Genomic DNA, 19212 nt, shown 5'->3' with positions numbered 1-19212 from the left:
TACTCAAATCTCTATGCTCAAACTTTGAAATAATGCAAATCTCTCAACTTCCAAGAAAAACAACAAAAAAAGTCCCTTAGGATCGAGAGTTAGAGATGCGTGTCCAATGGCTTGTAGACCATGTTCCCACTCCTGCCTGGGCTGGGCGGCGGGTGTCTCAGTGAGCGGTGGACAGGTTCCCAGGGGCCCAGGCCAGCAGCGAGGGCTCCCTGCCCTTGGCACGGAACTTCCGAGAGGGGTTCTTATCCTTACGTAGGTCTTGTTGTTAGGGCACTTGTGGAGGTCAGGATGTGCCATGCTAAAACACGCCACTTTGGCGTAAGGATTACTTTAAGCTGAAGATAATTGAGAAACAGCAGACACCAAACAAACCGGCCACCCTCCCGCCTTCTGTACCAGAAAGGGCAAAGGGATCTCGATCACTGGAGACGCGTACCGGAACCTACGTAACAAAGCTTCGCCTTCTCTTCCATCTGCTCCCTACGGTCTGCCAGCCCCCAAAGCCTAAGCTCCTGCTCCTTTGTCTTGTCACTGCTCCACAGACCGACTGTATCTTACTTGTACTTCTACAGACTTATACAGTATCTTACTTAACAAGTAAGATACTGTATAAGCCCAAGTTCCGACCACGCCTTTGAGATACTCATCACTGATTTTCTCCCGTGTGTTTGAGTGTGGCACATGTTAAGAAATTCTTGTTAATCTCTGTTTTTTTTTTTTTTCTCTTGTTAATATGTCTTTTGTATGTTTAATTTTCAGGGCCCAAGCCACAGAACCAAGGAAGGTAGAGGATAAGATTTTTCTCCTCCCTTATAGGCTCATTGTCATCATAACAAACATTTCTGAAAGCTGTGACAATATTCTTCCATCATAGTGCTGGGACTCAGGCTGGGGCTGGAAATCCTGAGGGTGGGAGACCGTCAGGTGTGACCTCAAGGCCAGTCCTTGTGACTTCCAGTGCTGACGCATACTCTAAACATCAGGACTGAAGCTCAGAAAATAAAAAAGCACGTGAGGGCAAAAACGAGTTATACTGGTCAGGAGTTGTATGTCTGTGGCTCGTCGTTCTAAAATTATTTGAGTTTTGAATTATGCTAGGCCTTCAGGGACACATGAATAAGATGCCTACGGCCCTGTGTAGATTTGCAACTTTATGGGATTAATATATTCACTTCCCAAATCTACCTGTTTTGCCCACCATTTTTTTGGACCGACTCCTAGTACACGGCCTTGTAGGAAATAAAAAACCCAAACCCAAACCTTTTCCCCTACCCTGTTATGTTCAGTGGCTGGGCCCTGTGAATTAAAGTGGCAAAACACAGATTAACAGGAGAAAAAGGTTGCTTCTGTGTGCCTATGGGAGCTGATCAAGGAAGCACCCGTCTGATTAACTGGATAAAGGCTTATATACCCCTAACTTAGTGGGGGAAAGCGGAGGGGGAGAAAAGGCTTTTTGTGGGAAGGACAGACAGGTTTCTCCAGGAAAGTAAAATCGGTTTTGGGAGAACGGGCGGGAGGTAAGGCAGCCTGCGGTGGTGTTTGCCTGCACAGGCGGATGCTCTTTCCCCGCTCCGGGGTCGTAAACCGCCTGGAGAAGGGCTTTGGATGAAGTTTTATCTTCATCCAGAGAGTCCCGTCTCTCTGGGGGTAGATCTGCCCTGAAGGGGAGTTTGCAGCAGCCTTATTTCCCCAAATCGTTGCTTTTAGTCATAAAAGGGAAAAGGCTCTGGGAAGGTGAAGCATCGTTGTTGTTGTTGTTATTGTTGTTTTTGTCTGTTGACTCTCAAATGTCTTCAGCTTAAAATAATCTTTATGCCAAAGTGACCTTTTTCGGGTGGCGTATCCGATCCCCTTCAGCTGGGAGGAATAGTGTTTCCCTGTATTTTTTTCGTTCAGGGCCTTACTCTAAACGTTCGACCCGCGCTTTCTGTGGGTGCCTGTTCCGTGTAGACACCCTTCACCCTGAGTTCCCTGGCGAGGTTGGAATGTGATGGGGGTGACGAGCCAGGTATTGAAAAAAAAGACATATAAGTGAGGACAGTTTGGCACGGTGCTGCACGTCAGGTTAGGGGAGATGGGTTTTTTTTCCAGAACTGTCACAGCATTCTGAGAAGCCGGGCCCCTCTGTTTACTTCCGAGGGGAGCCGGAGGCCCCCCGACAGCCTCGTCGGAGTTCTGTGCAAACGCTGCGCAAAAACTGCGATTTGCTCCTCCGACGGCCGCATTCCAGAGCCCTTCGCCCTTGGGACTATTTTTTTTTTTCCACCTTTCACAAAAGAACCTGTTCTGTGGATGTGGAGGTGCCTGACTAAAGAAAGAACCGGCTTTGCCAGCCCTGGTCTTTGCCAGAGGCCAGAGGGAGCAAGGCCGGCCAGGCCACTGTCCAAGGACTGGAAGGGCCTGCCAGCCGCCGGGGGTGGCAAAGGGCGGCGGGGCCCAGGTGGGTCTTGGCCCTGCAGGATATCTTGAATGTATGTTGTACTTTGTGGGTCATCTAGTCTCTGCTACTTGACTCTGATCTTATAGTGTGAAAGCAGTCATTCCCAGCGCCTGCAGGGTTTCCCGGGCTGCTGTTTGGGGCTGGCTAATGGTTAACAGCAAACATGCTGGAACGCGCACACCCTCAGGGAGAGAGGGCCTGTGGCTGGCGCAGGCCACCTCCGTGTTTACAGCCTGGCCTGTGACGTGACAGCACCATTTCGTGAGGAACTTCCTGTTCACTGGGGCGGTCGGGTCCATGTTCTCCGGTGGCCAGACAGAAGCTGTTGCTGAGTTTGTGTGAAGAGAGTACAGAGACCATGACGCCTTTGGGAAACGGAGAACCTTCTCCGAAGCCCTGAACAGGGGATCTACCTGCCAGAGGTGACTGCCCCAGCGTGCGGTTCCCCGACAGGTATTTGTCTAGCGGCTTTTCCCGCAGGTACCGGGGCTGCTCCGGGGAGCGAGGTGGCTTCTACCTGTTGTCCTAGGGAACGTGTGGGACGATCGAACCATGTTCTGGTTCCCAACTTCTTCCACAAAGTTACAAATGGAAAGAGCGGGCTCTCGGAGTGCAGGAATTTGAGACGCTTGAATCAAGCAAGCGTCCCCTACATAGTGAGCTGTTCTCAGGGACGGGCCGAGAGCTGAGGCTCAAGGGATCAGGATTCAAATGCTGGAACATGACTGTGACTCATGGTGTTCGTCGGGCAAACGTTTACAGGCCAGGTGATGACATGCCGATGAGAAGGCCCAGAGAATGCTGAGGTCTCTGCATGTGGTGGGTGATACGGCGCTCAGCCTGGCAGGGAGGGCCAGTGCGCCTTCCCACGGAGGGACACACAGAACTGGGGTATCAGGAGTGTGGGGGTGCCGGTGCTTTTGCATTTAGTCCTGGCGGTTTGCAGTGAGCCCCTTGTATGGGTCTGTGGCAGTTAATTCTCATGGACCGTGAGAAGCATTTCTCCTTTCTCTTTGTTTTGGGGTGTCTGCTGCTGCCTGAAGCAGGGCAGGCTCCTTGGATGTTGATATCGCGCTATTTCCAAGAACCCGGAAATAAGCCTTTGTGTGTCGGGTGGCTGAGATCACAGTTTTCTTCTTGAGATGACTGTCTTGGTGGCCAGATGGATCTGAGTGATTTGGCCTTCTCGGGACATTAAGAAATTGGTTGGGGGTTAAATCCTGTCTATTTAATACCATTTAATAAGACAAGATTTTAAGAAGACTGCAGTTTTTCAACTAAAAGTAGGTAATTCAAGTCTTCCGCGATGAATCGGATGAGAAGTTACAACTCAGGGACCCATCAGACTACTCCACAGAGATGGACTTGCAATGTCCCTGGCACAGGGTCTCATTCAGTTAAAGCGACTTGTCTGATGTCAGCTTTACGACGGTTCCTTCCCGCACGCACCCTTCAGGTCCCGGCCCTATCAAACCCACGTCTGCAGTAACCACCCAGCTGGCTCCCTCTAGCTCTCAGCGCGTCTGCACAGTGCCCGCCCCGGGTTCTGCCGGGCTCATTAGAAGCGGAGTCATTCGCCCCTGTGGAGAATGAGCGAGACGGGACTGTGAGGACAGTGGCAAAGTGAAGCATTTAATCAGTCAGGCCACCAGCCCTTAGTCTGCAGCCTGACTCACTTTCTGTATCAGTGACTCCAAGTATTTCCGAATGGACCTTAGGCTATTTTCGCGGTTTCGATAGATAACACCGTGTCTGTAATTTGCATTTATTGCTTTTGGTGAAACGTGTCAACTTTTATGACTAGATGGCTCAGTTTCTCCTTTGTCCTCTGCTGGAATCTAGCATTCGTGGCGAGGTGATGGGGAGAGCTGTTGACCAGTCCAGTTGTGTTCACTGAACCCTGAAAGTTGGTAGGTGATTTATTCGAGGCTTCGTAATTGGGGGTCTTGAACCAATGTCAGAAGGCCGCGATTGCAGTTCGGGCCATGTGCAGCCTCTGTGCCACATGCCGATGAGGCGTCCATCAGGGGACTTGCTGACTCTGTGTTGCGTGATCGCAAGGGGCGGCTTCCACAAGGGCCCGGCGGTCCAGCACGGTCGCTGCAACCTAGTGTGTGGCCGAACGCGAGGACACACACCGACTCGGCTTTCCAAAGGCATCGATGGCAGTGGGGTGGAACCCACATCCCTGCTCAGGGGCCGTGAGATACGTAAATGACACCGGCAGCAACGGTCCCGGCGTCTTTGCGATCCTTCACGCGGCCGGTTGTGTGCTGGGGACTTCCCTGGCCCCGTTTCAGGTCCTGTGCTTCTGCGCGTGGGCCTCCCTCCTACGGCCTGTAAGAGGCCCCGGGTGATGTGTCGGCGCATCACACAAATCCCGCCATGGGGCTCCGACTGACCCGGTACCCCACATTCTGGAGGGATGAGGTGGATTCCCCAGAGTCAAAGTGAAAGCTGCCCCCGGTCACTGCACCCCACACATTGGTGGTCGAAGAACGTTTCGGATCAAGAGATTCTTTTCTGAGGTTAAGGGGCTGTTTTTCGTAAACGGTTTATGATATGTTGGGTGGGTGACTTAGCCCTAAACACCCCAGTGGGGCCAAGCCACGCTGGTGGCCGCCTCAAAGAGAAGGAAAAGAAGAAAAACGCAGAGACGCAACCAAGAGGGTTGGCGAAGAGCCAAGGGGTTGACGGAAAGGCCGCGAGGTGCACGGGACATGATCCCGCGTGCGGCCGAGGGGCCATCGAGACCGTGCTTGGTCCCCTGCTGGCCTCCCTGACCTCTGACCGCCCCCCTCCCAATCACCCCTCACTCTGTCCCAGTCCAGAGCCCTCTCTGTCGTTCTTCCAACGTGCCAGGCACGGTCCCACCCCGGAGCCTGTGCGCCTCCTGCTCCTCCGCCTGGAAGGTTGTCCCGCAGGTGTCCACGTGGTGTCGCCTCCCTGCTTCGCTGTTCAGAGAACCCCTTCTCGGGAGCCTTCCTCCGAGCTCCCGATTCGAGGCGATGGCCAGCCCAGCCCAGCAACGCCCCCTCACACACACTCTCCTGTTCTATTTTTCCCTCATCCCCGCCGCCTTCTAACTGGCTTACGATCTAGTTCTTCATCTCGTTGTCCGCTTTCCCTTTACAATGTAAACACTGTGGGCAGGACTTATTTTTTTCTCAGTGATGAAAGCACCGTGGCTGAGACGATTGTAGGAAGCCCAGGCTCTGGGCCAGGAGTCCGGCTGTCTTGGCGGTCCAGCCGCATCCAAAAATGTATACATGAGCTTGGGAGAAAGACCCTAAGCTATAGTTCTCACGCTTGAGCAGGTACCAGGATGCGACATTGTTTCATTGTTTAGACAGGTTGTTGCGCTTGCCTCCAGGGCCCCTGACCCGGCGGGTCCGGGCTGGGCCCAAGCACCTGCTTTTCGGATAAGTTCCCAGGTGAGGCTGCTGCCGCTGAGCACGCCGAGAAGCGCTGACTCGTCCATCCTCGGACTCACCGGGGCTGGTCGGGAATCCCCCAGCTGAATGGTAAGTGCCCATCAGGGATCGACTGGAGCCTTTCTGCTTTGTTCTCCCAGGTGGGGAAGACGATGAGGAGATGGAGGGCAGCTGCAAAGGCATCCTGGCTGTGCTGGTCGTCCTGGCTGGTCTAGCAGGTAGGATCACGTGACTTGCTGGAATGCACCAGGGCATCCTCTTGAAGTGGGTGGTAGGAAGCTCAGGGGAGGCTGCTGGGCACATGGTGCCGGAAGGTTCTTCCTTAGGCACGTCCCACATGGCCCCCTTGTTTTTCCCCTGAAATTTTGTGTTACAGGCACAGATGGCCTTGGTTGAGTCCAAAGATGGCTATTCCAGGAGGGGAGTCTTATGGGCGAATTCTAGAGCCTCCTGGGGAACGGGGTCCATCGCAAACACTGAGCCCCTCTGATGCCTCATCTGAGGAAGGCTTGGGAAGAGACGGCTTTGTAGACTTGGCTTTGAATAGCTGAGGGCGACCTCTGTGTGCACCCGAAGGGCTCCTGCCCGCCCTCTCCTCCGTGCTGAGCCCCCAGGGTAGTGGAGTGCGTGGAACTTGACCCCCTTATCTATTCACTTGGTGAATATCCACCGAGGGCCTCTCACGCACCGTTAAGTTGAGGCATTGGGATGCGATTATGAGCCAAAGCAGGAAGAATCTTTGCGACAAAGAGGTTTAGAGCCTAGTAAGGGAAATGGGCATTAATTCATAGAAAAATCAATATAAAATCACCCCTGCGACAATTGCTTCACTGATATAACAGCCTGTTATAGGGTAATTTAGCCTAAATCGGGTGCTCTGAGGGGCCCTCTGAGAAGGAGACACTCGGCTGGGAGCTGAGGAGTAAGCGAGGAAAAAGGCACGCCAGGCTGGTCACTGCCCGTGCAAAGGCCCTGGGACCAGAAAGATAAATTGAAGACACTTTGGTGGCCAGAGGGTGGAGTCAGGGTCTTAAGATGTGATAATGTTGGGAATTATCTGGTCTTTATCCTAAATGATGGAAATATTGAAGCAAAGTGTGGGGTGTGCAGGTGGGAAGTAGCGGAGGGTCCCTGATAACACGGGTGTTTTTTAAAAAAAATTTTATATATTTTTTCAATTATATTAGTTTCAGGCGTACAGCACAGTGAGTAGACATTTCAATAACTTGTGAAGTGATCACCCCGATGAACCCAGTACCCACCTGACACCACACATAGTGATTAAAGCACTATGCTCCTCATCTGTGCTCTACATCCCCAGATGATTTGTATCTACCAATTTATACTCTTAATCCCCACCGCCGACACCCGCCCCACCCCTCAATTCGACAGCCATCAAAGTGCTCTCTGTGTCTATGAGCCTGTTGCTGTTGTCTGTTTGTCCTGTTCTCTACATTCCACATGGAAGTGAAATCCTGTGACATCTTTCTGTCTGACTTACTCCATCAGCACAGTATCCTCCAGCTCCTTCCATGTTGTTGCAGATGGCGAGATTTTTTTTTTTTAATGGCTGAGTAATAGTCCATTGTATAAGATGTACCACCTCTTTTTTTTATCCATTCATCCGTCAGTGGACACCCAGGTTACCTCCATATCTTGGCTACTGTAAGTAATGCTGCGATGAACATATGGATTCTCATGTCCCTTCAAAGTAGTATTTTGGTTTTTTTTCTTTCCATTTTACTCTTATCACTCAATCAGAAGGTTTTTTTTTTTTTTTTTGAATACCCAGAAGTGGGATTACTGGGTCTTTCTTTGTCTCTTGTTGTAGCCTTTGTTTTTAAAGTCTATTTTGTCTGGTGTAAGTATTGCTCCTCCAGATTTTCTTTTTTCATTTCCGTTTTCATGAAATATATTTTTCCATCTCTTTACTTTCAGTCTGTGCTCGTCTTTTGATCTGAAGTCTCGTGTAAGCAGCCTATGGAAGGATTTTGTTTTCTTAATTCCTTTAGCCACCCTATGTCTTTTGACTGGAGCATTTAATCCATTCTCATTGTCGCTGGATATGTAGTTATTGCCATTTTATTATTTATATTTTTGATTTCTTCTTAAAGACGTCCCTCTAATGTTTCTTGTAATACTGGTTTGGTGATGATGAACTCCTTTAGCTTTTTCTTATCCGGGATGATCTTTATCTGTCCTTTAATTCTAAATGATAGCTTTGCTGGGTAGAGTGATCTTGGTTGTATGTCCTGGGGCATCCTAGGATTTGCATATGTCTTCCACCCACACTAGGCTTGGAGGTGCCTGGGGGAGGCTAAGCTGCAACTGAGACCAGCTACTGCTAGTACCAGGCTAGGGGCTGGTCGGCAAGAGGTACAGGACACACCGAGGCCAGATGCTGCTTGTTTGGGGTTTGTGAACCTTTGAGAGATTTTAGGAAAGTTTGTAGCCTGAGCCAAGACAGGCCACTTGTATGGAAAAGTCACTGGAGGCGGCTTAGGTGGGCCCGCATGTTGAGTGGGGTGAAGTCTCAGGGAATCACCTGGACAGAGGGAAGGGCGTTACGTACGTTGATGGAGACTCAGATATGGTGCCGCCCTGTGTCTGCATGCTGGGAGCAGGGAGGGCTCAACCAAAAAACGATGCCCTCTGCCAATACTTCTGTCTGGAGAAAACCACCCCTCCAGCCCTCATCTTGAAGTCAGACACCTCAGTTCCTCCCTGTATGTCCCTGGCACCTTTTGAGCTGTTTCCTTAGCGCTGGAACTCAGAGCGAGCGAGTCCATCAGTGATAAGTCTGCATGGGCTCTTTTAGAGGACGCCTGGGCCTCCAGCCGCCCTCTGTCTCACTCAGCCACAATCTCTGCTTGCTTTTGCAGCCAGAGGTTGTGGGGACTGCTCTTCCTGGCACTGGCAATAGGAATCCTTCTGGGTTGGAGAGCCTGGTGTGGGGCTTGGAACACCTCGCTCCTCAGGGGGACCTCCACAGCTGAGACATCCCTCCCGATTTTTAACCAGCACACGTGAATGTGGGGCCAGCTCATTCCACATCTCTGTCCATCTTACCAGTCTCAAGGTGGCTTCTTCTGTGTGTCCTTAGTTCTCACTTCTCTTCAGCTAGACTTTAGGTGATTCTCAATGATGGTTGTTCTGTAGGTTAGATGTAATTTTGGTGTGGTCGTGAGAAGAGGGGAGCACAGCTTTTATCTATCCACCATCTTGACTTGTCTCACACTGGTGTGTCGAGAAGGTCCTCCTTGGCTGCCACGTGGAGAGCAGTGTTGAGTGGTAGTGGCACAGCGGTGACGCTGGCACCTCCTGCCATATCTCAGCAGGCAGCTCAGACCCTCCTTGGGACCCCTTCCTCACGTCTCAGGTTCTCTCTGATGTTCCCGGTCCCACTTTCTCTCCTCCTGGCCTCCACCTTATTTCCTTCTCTCCCTTCCGGCTTTAAATTGTCTGCTTTCCTATTCATTTTCAATATTATGTAAGAGATGAGAGAAGGTGAAGGGTCTACAGGTGCAGCAAAGGGAGCCTGAGAAGAGGAGAGTGGGAGAGTACAGGGTCCACGCCCCCCACGCCAGGGAGGCAACCAGCTGCTATTCCAGGGAGCTGAGAAAAAGCTGGTGCTGGAGGCTGGGACTTACGTTCAGGATCATCCTATGGAGGACAGGAGGGAGCCACGGAAGCTGCAGACGTGCTGCTGCGTGAATGGTTTTAGCTTTGCAGACAGTAGGATGCAGGGGGAGGAAAAGCTTTTCAACCTGGGGCAGCAGCCTGGCATCTGCGTGGAGATGCTGGTGCAGTAGGACCCCTGGGGCAGTTGAGGAAGCAAGAGGGCAGGGCTGCGGTGTGGGTCTGGGAACTGGAGAGTGTCTTACAAGTGGGTAAACCCCTCTGAGGGTGGTCCTGGCTGAAGCAAGAGGGCAGGGCTGCGGTGTGGGTCTGGGAGAGTGTCTTACAAGTGGATAAACCCCTCTGAGGGTGGTCCTGGCATTGGGAGACCCCTGTAGCTGGTGCCCACGGGACGTTCTTTCCTATGGCTCTGCCCCTGATTCGCTCTTTGCTCCTCAAAGAGAAAGAGAGAACAAAGGGGAAAGGGAGGTTTTGTGTTGAGACAGGCGGCTATTTGATTAAAAGTGTTACATACAGTTTTCTCATATTTGTTCTGGGTGGGGCAGCGTCACACACACCACCAGCTGATAGGATACAGGAGATAAAAGAATGAGGTTTCAGGACGTCACATTACCAGAAATGCAGCTTCTGAGTCACAAGGAGGAGCCGGAGGGGAGTTTGCTTATTATGGTGGGAGCAAAGATTGCAGGGAGCATTGTCAGGGCAATTTAGTGGTGAGGGTCTGGCGCCTCCTGTTTAATTTAAAGACCAAGTGCAAACTCGAAGAGTTTGGTTCAGGTTCCCCCTCCCTCTCCTTCGTTTCCCTAGCTGCCAAGTGAGGTATGTAGCCTGCGTGTCTTCTTGGTCACATGTGCAGTCTGCTGGGTATTTAATGATTGGCTTGGAGCCAACCATGTCGTGGAGTGCAACAATCTACTGCCCTCCAGGCGGTGAAGGAACCATGGTCTCAGACGGGCTCCCTTATTCTGTTGGAGCTGCTTAGACTGAGCTGCTTGCTGGGCAAGCCCGAGTCTCACCCACCCCTGCACCCCTGAACCTCTGCACCCAGCCCATGGGCTCTGTCCAGTTCACTCCCATCAACGCGAGTCAGGAGTGGGGAAGAGCGCTGTTTTCACAGTAAGGGGTGAGAGAACGTCTGTCTTTCTTCTCTCGGGGGGTAGATTTGCTTGTTTTGTACCTTCTGTCCTTCTTCTTACGGTGAATTCAGGGTGTGTGGTAAGAGCCCAGTTGGCACAGCAGCTATGGCTTTCCCGGGGAGCCACATCTGATTCCCCTGCCTCAGGCTTTTTCCCTTTTATAAAATCCGAGATCAGAGGGATCCTGGGATCAGAGTGACTTGCCCAGGGGTGAGGGAGAAGACTCCATCTACGTTGTTATTTAAGTCACACTTTCTCCTTTTATTCTATCATGGTCAGAGGCAAAGCAAAGAATAGAGATGAACTTTACCCAAACACAGGATTGGCTTTAGTTAATTCTGACCTCCCCTTAGTTCTGCCTCTCGGAGCCCAAGGTCCCCTCCTTGACCTTGGCTGCCTCCTTGCCCAGTTTTGCTGACCCCCAGGGCCCTCTCTGTGCTGCGTTCATTCTCTCCCATTAACCTGTGCCTGCATCGTATTCCCAGAGTGCATTGTGGGTACTCAGGCAACGGGTACTGTGTTAATGCATGTTCAGCCATGTGCTCTCTCCCCAGAAACCTTTAGAGCTGTAACGAGATTCCTTTAAAACTTGCCTTACCACTTGACCTTATAAGGTTGAAAGGAAAAGGAGGAGCTGCAGTTATTTGGGGGTACTCCATGTATTTGGCAGGCTGCCTGGTCTACCCACAGGGTCACATGACTCCAGACAGCAATAGGAACCCCTCACAGTCTCATCGATGTGGCAGGGGTGCGGTCTGCCAGGGCATCTTTTTGCTATAAACCCTGAGCAAAATCAGAGGGAGGAAGGAGTGGGAAGTGGGGAAATTCAGAGTGGGAAGGTCTGAGGTTGGGTTCCAGTGTCGCCACTGTGACCCCAAGTCCTGGGATGTTGCTGGTCTTTATTTCTTCAACATTAAAACATAGGTGGCGAAAGATGGAGGTAGCGGTCTTAGAGACTAGCCATTGCTCTGCGAGTTCTACTTCAAATTATTATTACAGACCTGGGAAAGTCTAGAGAAACCCTGGCCACCAGTTCACTCTTCCAGGGTGATTAGAAAATCAGTCCCAAATGGCCAAGACGTTTCTTGAGCTCTTCTGGCGTAGAACACTCCACATCTCAAGTGATCATGACCAAGTTCCTGAGAGCTGGAAGACCAATCAGAACTGCCGATCCAGTTTAAACCAGTGTCAGTGTGTGTCTGGTGAGCAAGGGGCAGAGCATTGTGAAAAGTGTGCAGGGAACAAGTTTACCGTAATATGATTTCCTTGGCTCGTCTTGTAGGTCAACACAACGCCACCCTTTCTTGCAGGTCACGTAATGGTGACTGTTTACCGAGCACCTGAGCATCATGTCTTGTCCATAGCTTTATGTGGATCGTCCTATTTGGTTCTTGAAACAAGTCGCTGTGGTGCTAGTGTCCTTGATTTGCAGCCGAGGGGAGTGGGGCACGGAGAAGTGAAGATAACTTGCCAGTGAGCCTGGACGCTCACTTGCAGTCTGCGGTCTTACACTCTAGGACCATCTGTGCACCTGCTGGAGGTGTACACCCAACACTACATGCGGTCAGATTTTCTGTGAGGCTGCTGAATGTATCCTTGAATGTTCTAATTAAGGGATTCTACTGCCGTACATCCTTCTACCCATTTTCCTCTCTGTCTCTCCCACCTGAGTATCTTCTAGTCCTTAAGAGGAGGGGCGTGGCCTCAATGACAGTCCAATCTTTTGATACTTGGAGACTGACGTCCCCATTGCTGTGTGGAAGTACATGCAGGACCGAACTTTCATCTCTGTTCAGCTGTATTTCTTCCCTCTCGACCTTGTTCATCCCCCAGACTCAGACGCTGTCCTAAGTACCGCATTTGGGGGCTCCAGAGTGCAGGGGGCATGCATGGGCCATGATCACAGCATCCTAGGGTCCTCATCCTCTTTGTGAGGACAAGTTACCCCACTTTTCCCTGAGCGTTGGGATCTCCTCAGAGGCTGAAATGAAAAGTCTTCTACATTTCACTGTGAGAAAAATGCTCATTTCATATGGAGGCTGAAAACTTGCCTAATGTAGCAGAGATGGGCTACTGGTGGCTTTTTGGCCAAGCTGGGGTCAGATACACAAGGTAACACCCAGAAGTGGAGGAGGAGCTTGGCTCGCTCCTCTCCCAATCCTGCTGGGACTGCCATCGACTGGGGTGTGAGCGGAGGGGTGTGGAGGAGGGTCTCACGAGGCTTCCTGTCCACTGGAAGCTCCTGAGCTACTGGGAAGACATGGTGTCTGAGCCGTTAGACAGTCATCCCCAGGTCACGACTTGTATACCAAAGGGTTAAACTCTATCTTTGACTAATGCAGATTCACTGGTTGTCTCCCAGCTTCTGCTTCCAGCAACCAAATCATAGAAGGACCCAAGAATGCAACGGTACTGGTGGGCTTGGAGGCCCGCTTCAACTGCACCATCTCGCAGGGCTGGAAGCTCATCATGTGGGCTCTGAATGGCACTGTGGTCCTGAGCATCACGCCCAAGGAGCCCATCATCACCAACGACCGCTTTACCTCTGCGAGTTATGAAGAGGACGGTAACTTCATCTCTGAGATGATCATCCACGACGTGCAGTTCAGCGACGCGGGCCATATCAAGTGCAGCCTCCAGAGCAGCGACCAGGACGGGTCTGCTTTCCTTTCAGTGCAAGGTGCGCAGATAGGTAGCTCTGACGAGGAGCCTTTGGTGGCCGCTGGGTTCCACGTCAGAGGAACGGAAGGGACATTCTAAAGTTCGTGTCATGCATGATGACATATGGTGTTTACCCGCAGGAGGCGTTATGCTTAGAATTATTCTGAACTGACGAAGGTTTATTGTTTTATTTTATTTCTCTCCTCTCTTCCCCACTGACTCTTTCTACTCCCTTCTGTTCTGTTTCTCTCCCTCTCTCCTTCCATCTTTCCTTTCCTTTTCTGCAGTTGAGATTCTGAGAGACAGGTTTTATCGCTTTCCCATCGAATCCATTTTGGTACCAAATAGCTTTTCTGGAAATACATCCTGGAAGTCTTCTGGGCCAGTAACCACCGCGTGTCTCTGATTTAGCGCACTGACTCTTTCTACTCCCTTCTGTTCTGTTTCTCTCCCTCTCTCTTTCCATCTTTCCTTTCCTTTTCTGCAGTAGAGATTCTGAGAGACAGGTTTTATCGCTTTCCCATCGAATCCATTTTGGTACCAAATAGCTTTTCTGGAAATACATCCTGGAAGTCTTCTGAGCCAGTCACCACCGCGTGTCTCTGATTTAGAGTTGGCAGACATCTCTCTTTCTCCAGGTTTTCATATACTTGACTCTCTTTCTTTGCTTTGCGTCATTTATTGACTTTAAATCATACTTTACCTGTTCCCCCTTTTCAGCTGAATTTCCCCAGTTTATTACTCTTCCCTGCCCTCAGTGGTTCTTACGGTCAAAAGTGTGTGTTCACTAAACATAAGAAAAATCTTTCAGAGAAAAGAAAAGAGTGAGCAAAATTTCTAACAATGGAGAACTTGTTTTCCATTTTCAAAGTTGGTTTTGAGATGCTGAAGATCATGCCACGTAGCGAAAAAAATTAAAAAGATGCTTTAGAAGGATTCAGAACATCTTTATCAAAGTCTGATCACTTATGCATTCGTAAAAAATGCAATTCTGTACTCTTTATTGATGCATTGGTGCTACACAGCTCCTGCTTTCCATGGCAGCATTTCATACAACAGACCACACGTGCCTCTGAAAATTTTCTTATGTCTACTTATTTGCTTGTCTAGGAGAAATTTCCAAAGATTCGATCTGCATTCATGTTGCCATCAAATCAAATTTGATAATATTTGGTGCACATACATGTCTACCTAATTCTGCTTGCGTTTTTACATTTAGCTCAATTGTTATGTCCTTTCTGTTATGTATCTTTAATTGTATGTGGTTTAATTAGAGGCACAATGACATGATTTTATGAGGCTCCCTGGATTAGTGGCCTAGTTTGCATGACCAGATTCTTATTATAATAATTTGTGATATAAGGGAAAGAACACAGGAAAAGGAATCAAAGATATGCATTCTGGTTTAGCTTTCATCAGTTACCTACCTTGGTGACTCCAGAATTGGCTCATTTTTTTTCTTTAAAATAGGGACGAGACTCTTCTGCTCACCTCTCAGGTTTTCTCTGAGGACCAGATAACAAAATGACTGAGATGGTTTGAGGACTCCAAAACCCTAGCAGTCTAGTGGCCGACTGCAGATTCGGGAGCCTGACGGGGCTTCAGGGGCCAGCTTTATTACTGAGTAACGGTGTGACCGTGGACATATTACTTCCTGACCTTGTGCTGTAGTATCCTCACCATACGGCTATTGCGAGATCAAATGAGTGGGTCTCTGTGAAGTCTCTAGCATAGCACCTGGCTCAATGCAATCTCTGGATAGTCATTCGCTATAATATATTACATCCCCAATAGGAGCATGCCAGTGTATTTGGCATTTAAAGGGGACACGGAGATAAACAGAGTAAGGCACAGTCCTGCCCTCTAGAATCTTACAAGGAGAGTCAATAACACAAAGGCATGAATGACAGTGGTGCAGGGTAGATGCTGGCAAGGGCAATGAGAGAGAGACAAGCTCGGGTTCAAATTGGGAAGGGAGATGAGAGAATCAGCTATGTATCCAAGGAGAAGGTGCCATTAGAGGTGTGCCTCAAAGGTCTGTAGTCGACAGGTGAGATGGGGGAGCGAGAGAGGAGGAGGGCACCCCTGGGTCAAGGAAACAGATCACAGGCATGACTCGTTATTGCTATGCCTGTGGCGTATCAAGTTCACGAGGCTGTGTGGTTTTATCTTTTCCCAAAGCTACACATCTGTAAAGTATCTTCAGACATGAATCTTTATATGTTAATAATGACGGTAGCTTTTGGTTTTAAAACAGATAGACAAACACATGTCTAGGGAAGTTAAAGTCTTATCCAAGGTCCCGAGGGAGGAAACCTGTAGACCAGGACTGAACTCGAAAGCTTTACCCTGGTGCTTTGTTCTTGTAGGAACAAATGTTCTACGAGCAACAGGGTCTCTTTCAAGGGGAAAAGAATCTTGAAAAAAGAGGAAACATCCAATCTATTTTGAGAGTGAATTCAGAGATTGCTTTATCAGCCAGAAAAAATAAAGAGAACCGACATGACTCTGTATCGAGTCATCCAAAATCACCTTGTGTGAAGCGTTTGTCACGCTGCTGGATAACCTTTGTGAAAGCCAATGAGGAAAAGTTGGATCGTAAATATATACAGAAGGAAGAAATGCTTCCGATTTTCGCATTTGTCCATTTATTATCCAACCTGCCAATTACTCACATGCCGAACTCTAGACCTCTTGCGTCTCGAGAGCCATTTTCTTCTGGCATTAACGGAGGCGATACCATGCCTTGGGGTTTCTGTCACCTTAAACCTCTCCACCAAATGGAATAATGAATGAGCCAAAAGAACAAAGACAAAACCGTGACTCTCTCGTTGTTGCGGCCTCGTGGCTGTGTCCTTGAATTAGCGAAGGTGCTTTACTTCCTCCCAGAGAGTATTCAGGAAAGGTAATTGGAAATCGAACATTCCAGAATAAGAGCTTCAGAGCCGATCCAGTTCAGACCCGTCTGGAAACTCTCGGGTGTCCCCTAGACCCCTTCGGGGCGGTCTGTGAGGTCATGACTGTTTACATAATAACACCAAGATGTTACTTGCCTTCCCCATGCCCGTTCTCATGGGTGCACAAGGAATTTCCCAATATACACTGGAGAAGTCGGCATTACTCAGTGGACCAGTGTTTTCTAGACGACTGACATATGAGGGTAACAGAGCTGTTTGAAGGGCCAGATAGAGCAATAGGTTTTGATGTAACAGACAATGAAGGCTTTTTTTTTTAATGTAGTTTCAGATTCTACCAACCTCTAAGAGACCACTACTTGTCAAGTTTTGGTATGGTATCAAAGAATATCCATGATTATTTGAAAAGTCTGTAAAATGCCCCTCATCATTTCAATTATATATCTGTGTGAAGTCAGATCTTCTTTATAAATTTCAAATAAAGCAATATATCGCAACAGATTGAATAGAGGCGATGGGAGAATCCAGCCAGATGTTAAAGAGATTTACATAAATATAAAACAATATCACTCTTACTAATTTATTTTAATTTAAAATAGTTTTTTTAAAAATAAAAATATTAATCTATATTAACATATAATGACAGTGTTATTTTTGAGTATTTAAAAATAAACAGATATTTAATTCTAATTGCAAACATGGTAAATAACGATAGATATAACCCACATAAACGAAAGGTCTTTGGAGTCTTCAGTGATTTTTAAGAGTGTATAAGGTACAAGAAGGATTGATAACTACCGATCTCATTAAATCATCTCATTGGACAGGTAGAACAGAGCCTGAAAATTTTAGGGACTTGCCCAAGGTGATGGCAATTTTGTGGGAAAGCCAGGATTGAGAACAGATTTTTTGATTTTAGTCCCGTGTTCTTTCCATTCTATTACACAACTGGAAGTTCTGAATACTTTAATTGGGACGTTTCAAGGCATCTGTGTTTCATGAAGGCTGTGTCTTTAGCGGGGCCAAACCTCAGGTTATTTTAGTAACATTGGCACACACCAGTGTTATTTTCAGATTGCTTATTTCTAGTGTGAACACTAGCACATGCAAGCAGGTCCGTAATAAACTTTTCAATAATTTATCTGAGTAATATATTCTGGTACATGATTGAGGGTAGTTATTGCTTTAATTAAATTCGATTTTGATTTAACTTGTAACTAGAAAAACATTTTAAGGCATATCGTAGTAAGTGATATTTAAAAATGTGACCCCATATGCTCTCAAAAAAGAGAATCTGACTGGCCAACAAGACCTCCCATGAGACCTAGATGCGTCCACCTTACAATGAAAAGAATGTAAAGGTTATTTCCCTTTTTGCTTTGGCTCCCAGGATACCCCCCTTAGTGACTGTGCAGCCTCCGTGGCAGGCATATCTGCCCCTTATTTCCCATATAATTGATATTCCCCTGAATCCTGATTTTTATTTATTTCTCTGGAAGCATATGTTTTCTGGTGAGCAATCTCACCTTCTGTGAACCTGGCAAGTACAAATAAAGACACAGATATGACCTGAATTGAGGTTTCCCGCTACAGACACAGCTAGTCGGGGTCTGGGGAGGTAGCTCTCTGCAGTGTGATTTGAAGGAAAAATGAAAGACTGCCTGGGACTGAGAGGCGTGGCCACCCCTTTGGAATATTTCTCTTTTCTTCTCCAGTTGTGGGGAAGTTGTTCATTCCCAGCAGTGGCCTTGAGGTCACCGAGGATAAACCTTGTAACGTGACTTGCCAAGCGGCGGGCTGGACCCCACCCCCAGATCTCTCTTGGAAGATTGGTGCTCCCGTGAGTCATTCAAGCTATTTCTCCATCCCGGAGCCCGGTGACCCTCAGAGCGCTGTGAGCGTCCTGTCTCTGACACCACAGGGCAATGGGACATTGACTTGTGTGGCTAGCATGAAGGGGCTGCTCGTCCAGAAGTCTTTAACTGTGAATCTTACCGTGGTGCCACTCCCCTCAGGTAAGTGAAGACTTTTTGCTTGATGTCAAGTAAATTCTTATTGCAAGCTTATATGGTCTGTGTTGTGCCGCCTCATCTCAGTGTCTAGGAAAATCGCATGGAGATTTGATTTTAAGTAGGAATGGTAATGGAGACAAAATATTTATATCTCAGCTGAATGACCCTGCAATTTCTCTTGCTTTTAAGATCCCATCTTCAAGTATTTCTCTCTTTTCTTACATACGAAAATCAGTAAGAATCCTGACAATTATTAGCATCAAGTTTAAGGATGAATACTTGAATTCAACGTTTTCCTCTAACTTCTCTCTGTTGTTCCGGTTTGATCCCATTCCTGGGCCAATATGAAGCATGCAAGCTCTTCTAACGTTTGAGGGGGGTGCTCAGGTCCTCTCAAATTTCTTCCAATCTTAGTGGAATTATTATGTTTCATTTATTACCCAGCAGATCCACAGTGTACTTGAATGTACCAAATTTCTCTATATTTTTTAACGTGACCTAATGACTTATGTTTAAAGTTCAGATCGCAAAGAAAATCTATTATACGGGCTCGGGCACACCCAAACCTCTAACTAACCACACACCTTGACCTTGGAGTCAGCCTGGGCCAGCAGGAAACGTGGGGGTTGGGGCTAGAGGTTGACTTTAACTCCTTCATTTTACAAAAGAGAGAAAAAAAGGAAGCATAGACAAGTGCCATGCTTTATTCAGGTCATGCTGCTGGATGGGGCCCAGGGGAAGAGAGGCCAGGAATCGATTCTCTCTTGGTACAAATCTTTTCTCACTATGAAAACACCTTCAATTAAGACCTTTCAAAGTTCAGAACAAAGCTACAGCCCGAGTGAGATGCTGCTGCTGATATACTAATAATACTAATACTACTGGTAATAAGCACTACATAGCACTTACCAAGTAAGGACTTTGTTTTAAACTTTTCAAATATTAACCAAATTAACCTGCACAACAGCTCTCTGA

The 19212-nt window shown here is 48.3% G+C and overlaps 1 protein-coding gene across 4 annotated transcripts in view; it reads left to right on the top strand.

Moving 5' to 3' along the window:
• Positions 1 to 2634: 2634 nt before the first annotated feature.
• The window catches only part of IGSF5 (immunoglobulin superfamily member 5), a 39582-nt gene continuing 23004 nt past the window's right edge, over positions 2635 to 19212 (top strand). Inside the window, exons 1-4 of one of the 4 annotated variants that reach the window (XM_015593130.2) lie at positions 2636 to 2862; positions 6015 to 6092; positions 13012 to 13329; positions 17941 to 18240. In XM_015593130.2, the coding sequence (XP_015448616.1) occupies positions 6035 to 6092; positions 13012 to 13329; positions 17941 to 18240 (676 nt within the window). In that variant the 5' untranslated portion in view covers positions 2636 to 2862; positions 6015 to 6034. Of the gene's footprint in view, positions 2894 to 6014; positions 6093 to 13011; positions 13330 to 17940; positions 18241 to 19212 lie in introns of all 4 variants that reach the window. The other 3 variants (XM_015593131.2, XM_015593129.2, XM_025050207.1) reach the window with 3 other exon arrangements.

The sequence above is a fragment of the Pteropus alecto genome, unplaced genomic scaffold (genome assembly GCF_000325575.1).
Source record: "Pteropus alecto unplaced genomic scaffold, ASM32557v1 scaffold97, whole genome shotgun sequence".
In the NCBI taxonomy this organism is placed as follows: Eukaryota; Metazoa; Chordata; class Mammalia; order Chiroptera; family Pteropodidae; genus Pteropus; species Pteropus alecto.
Note: the sequence above shows the minus strand (reverse complement) of the source record. Positions and strands in the feature narration are given on the sequence as shown.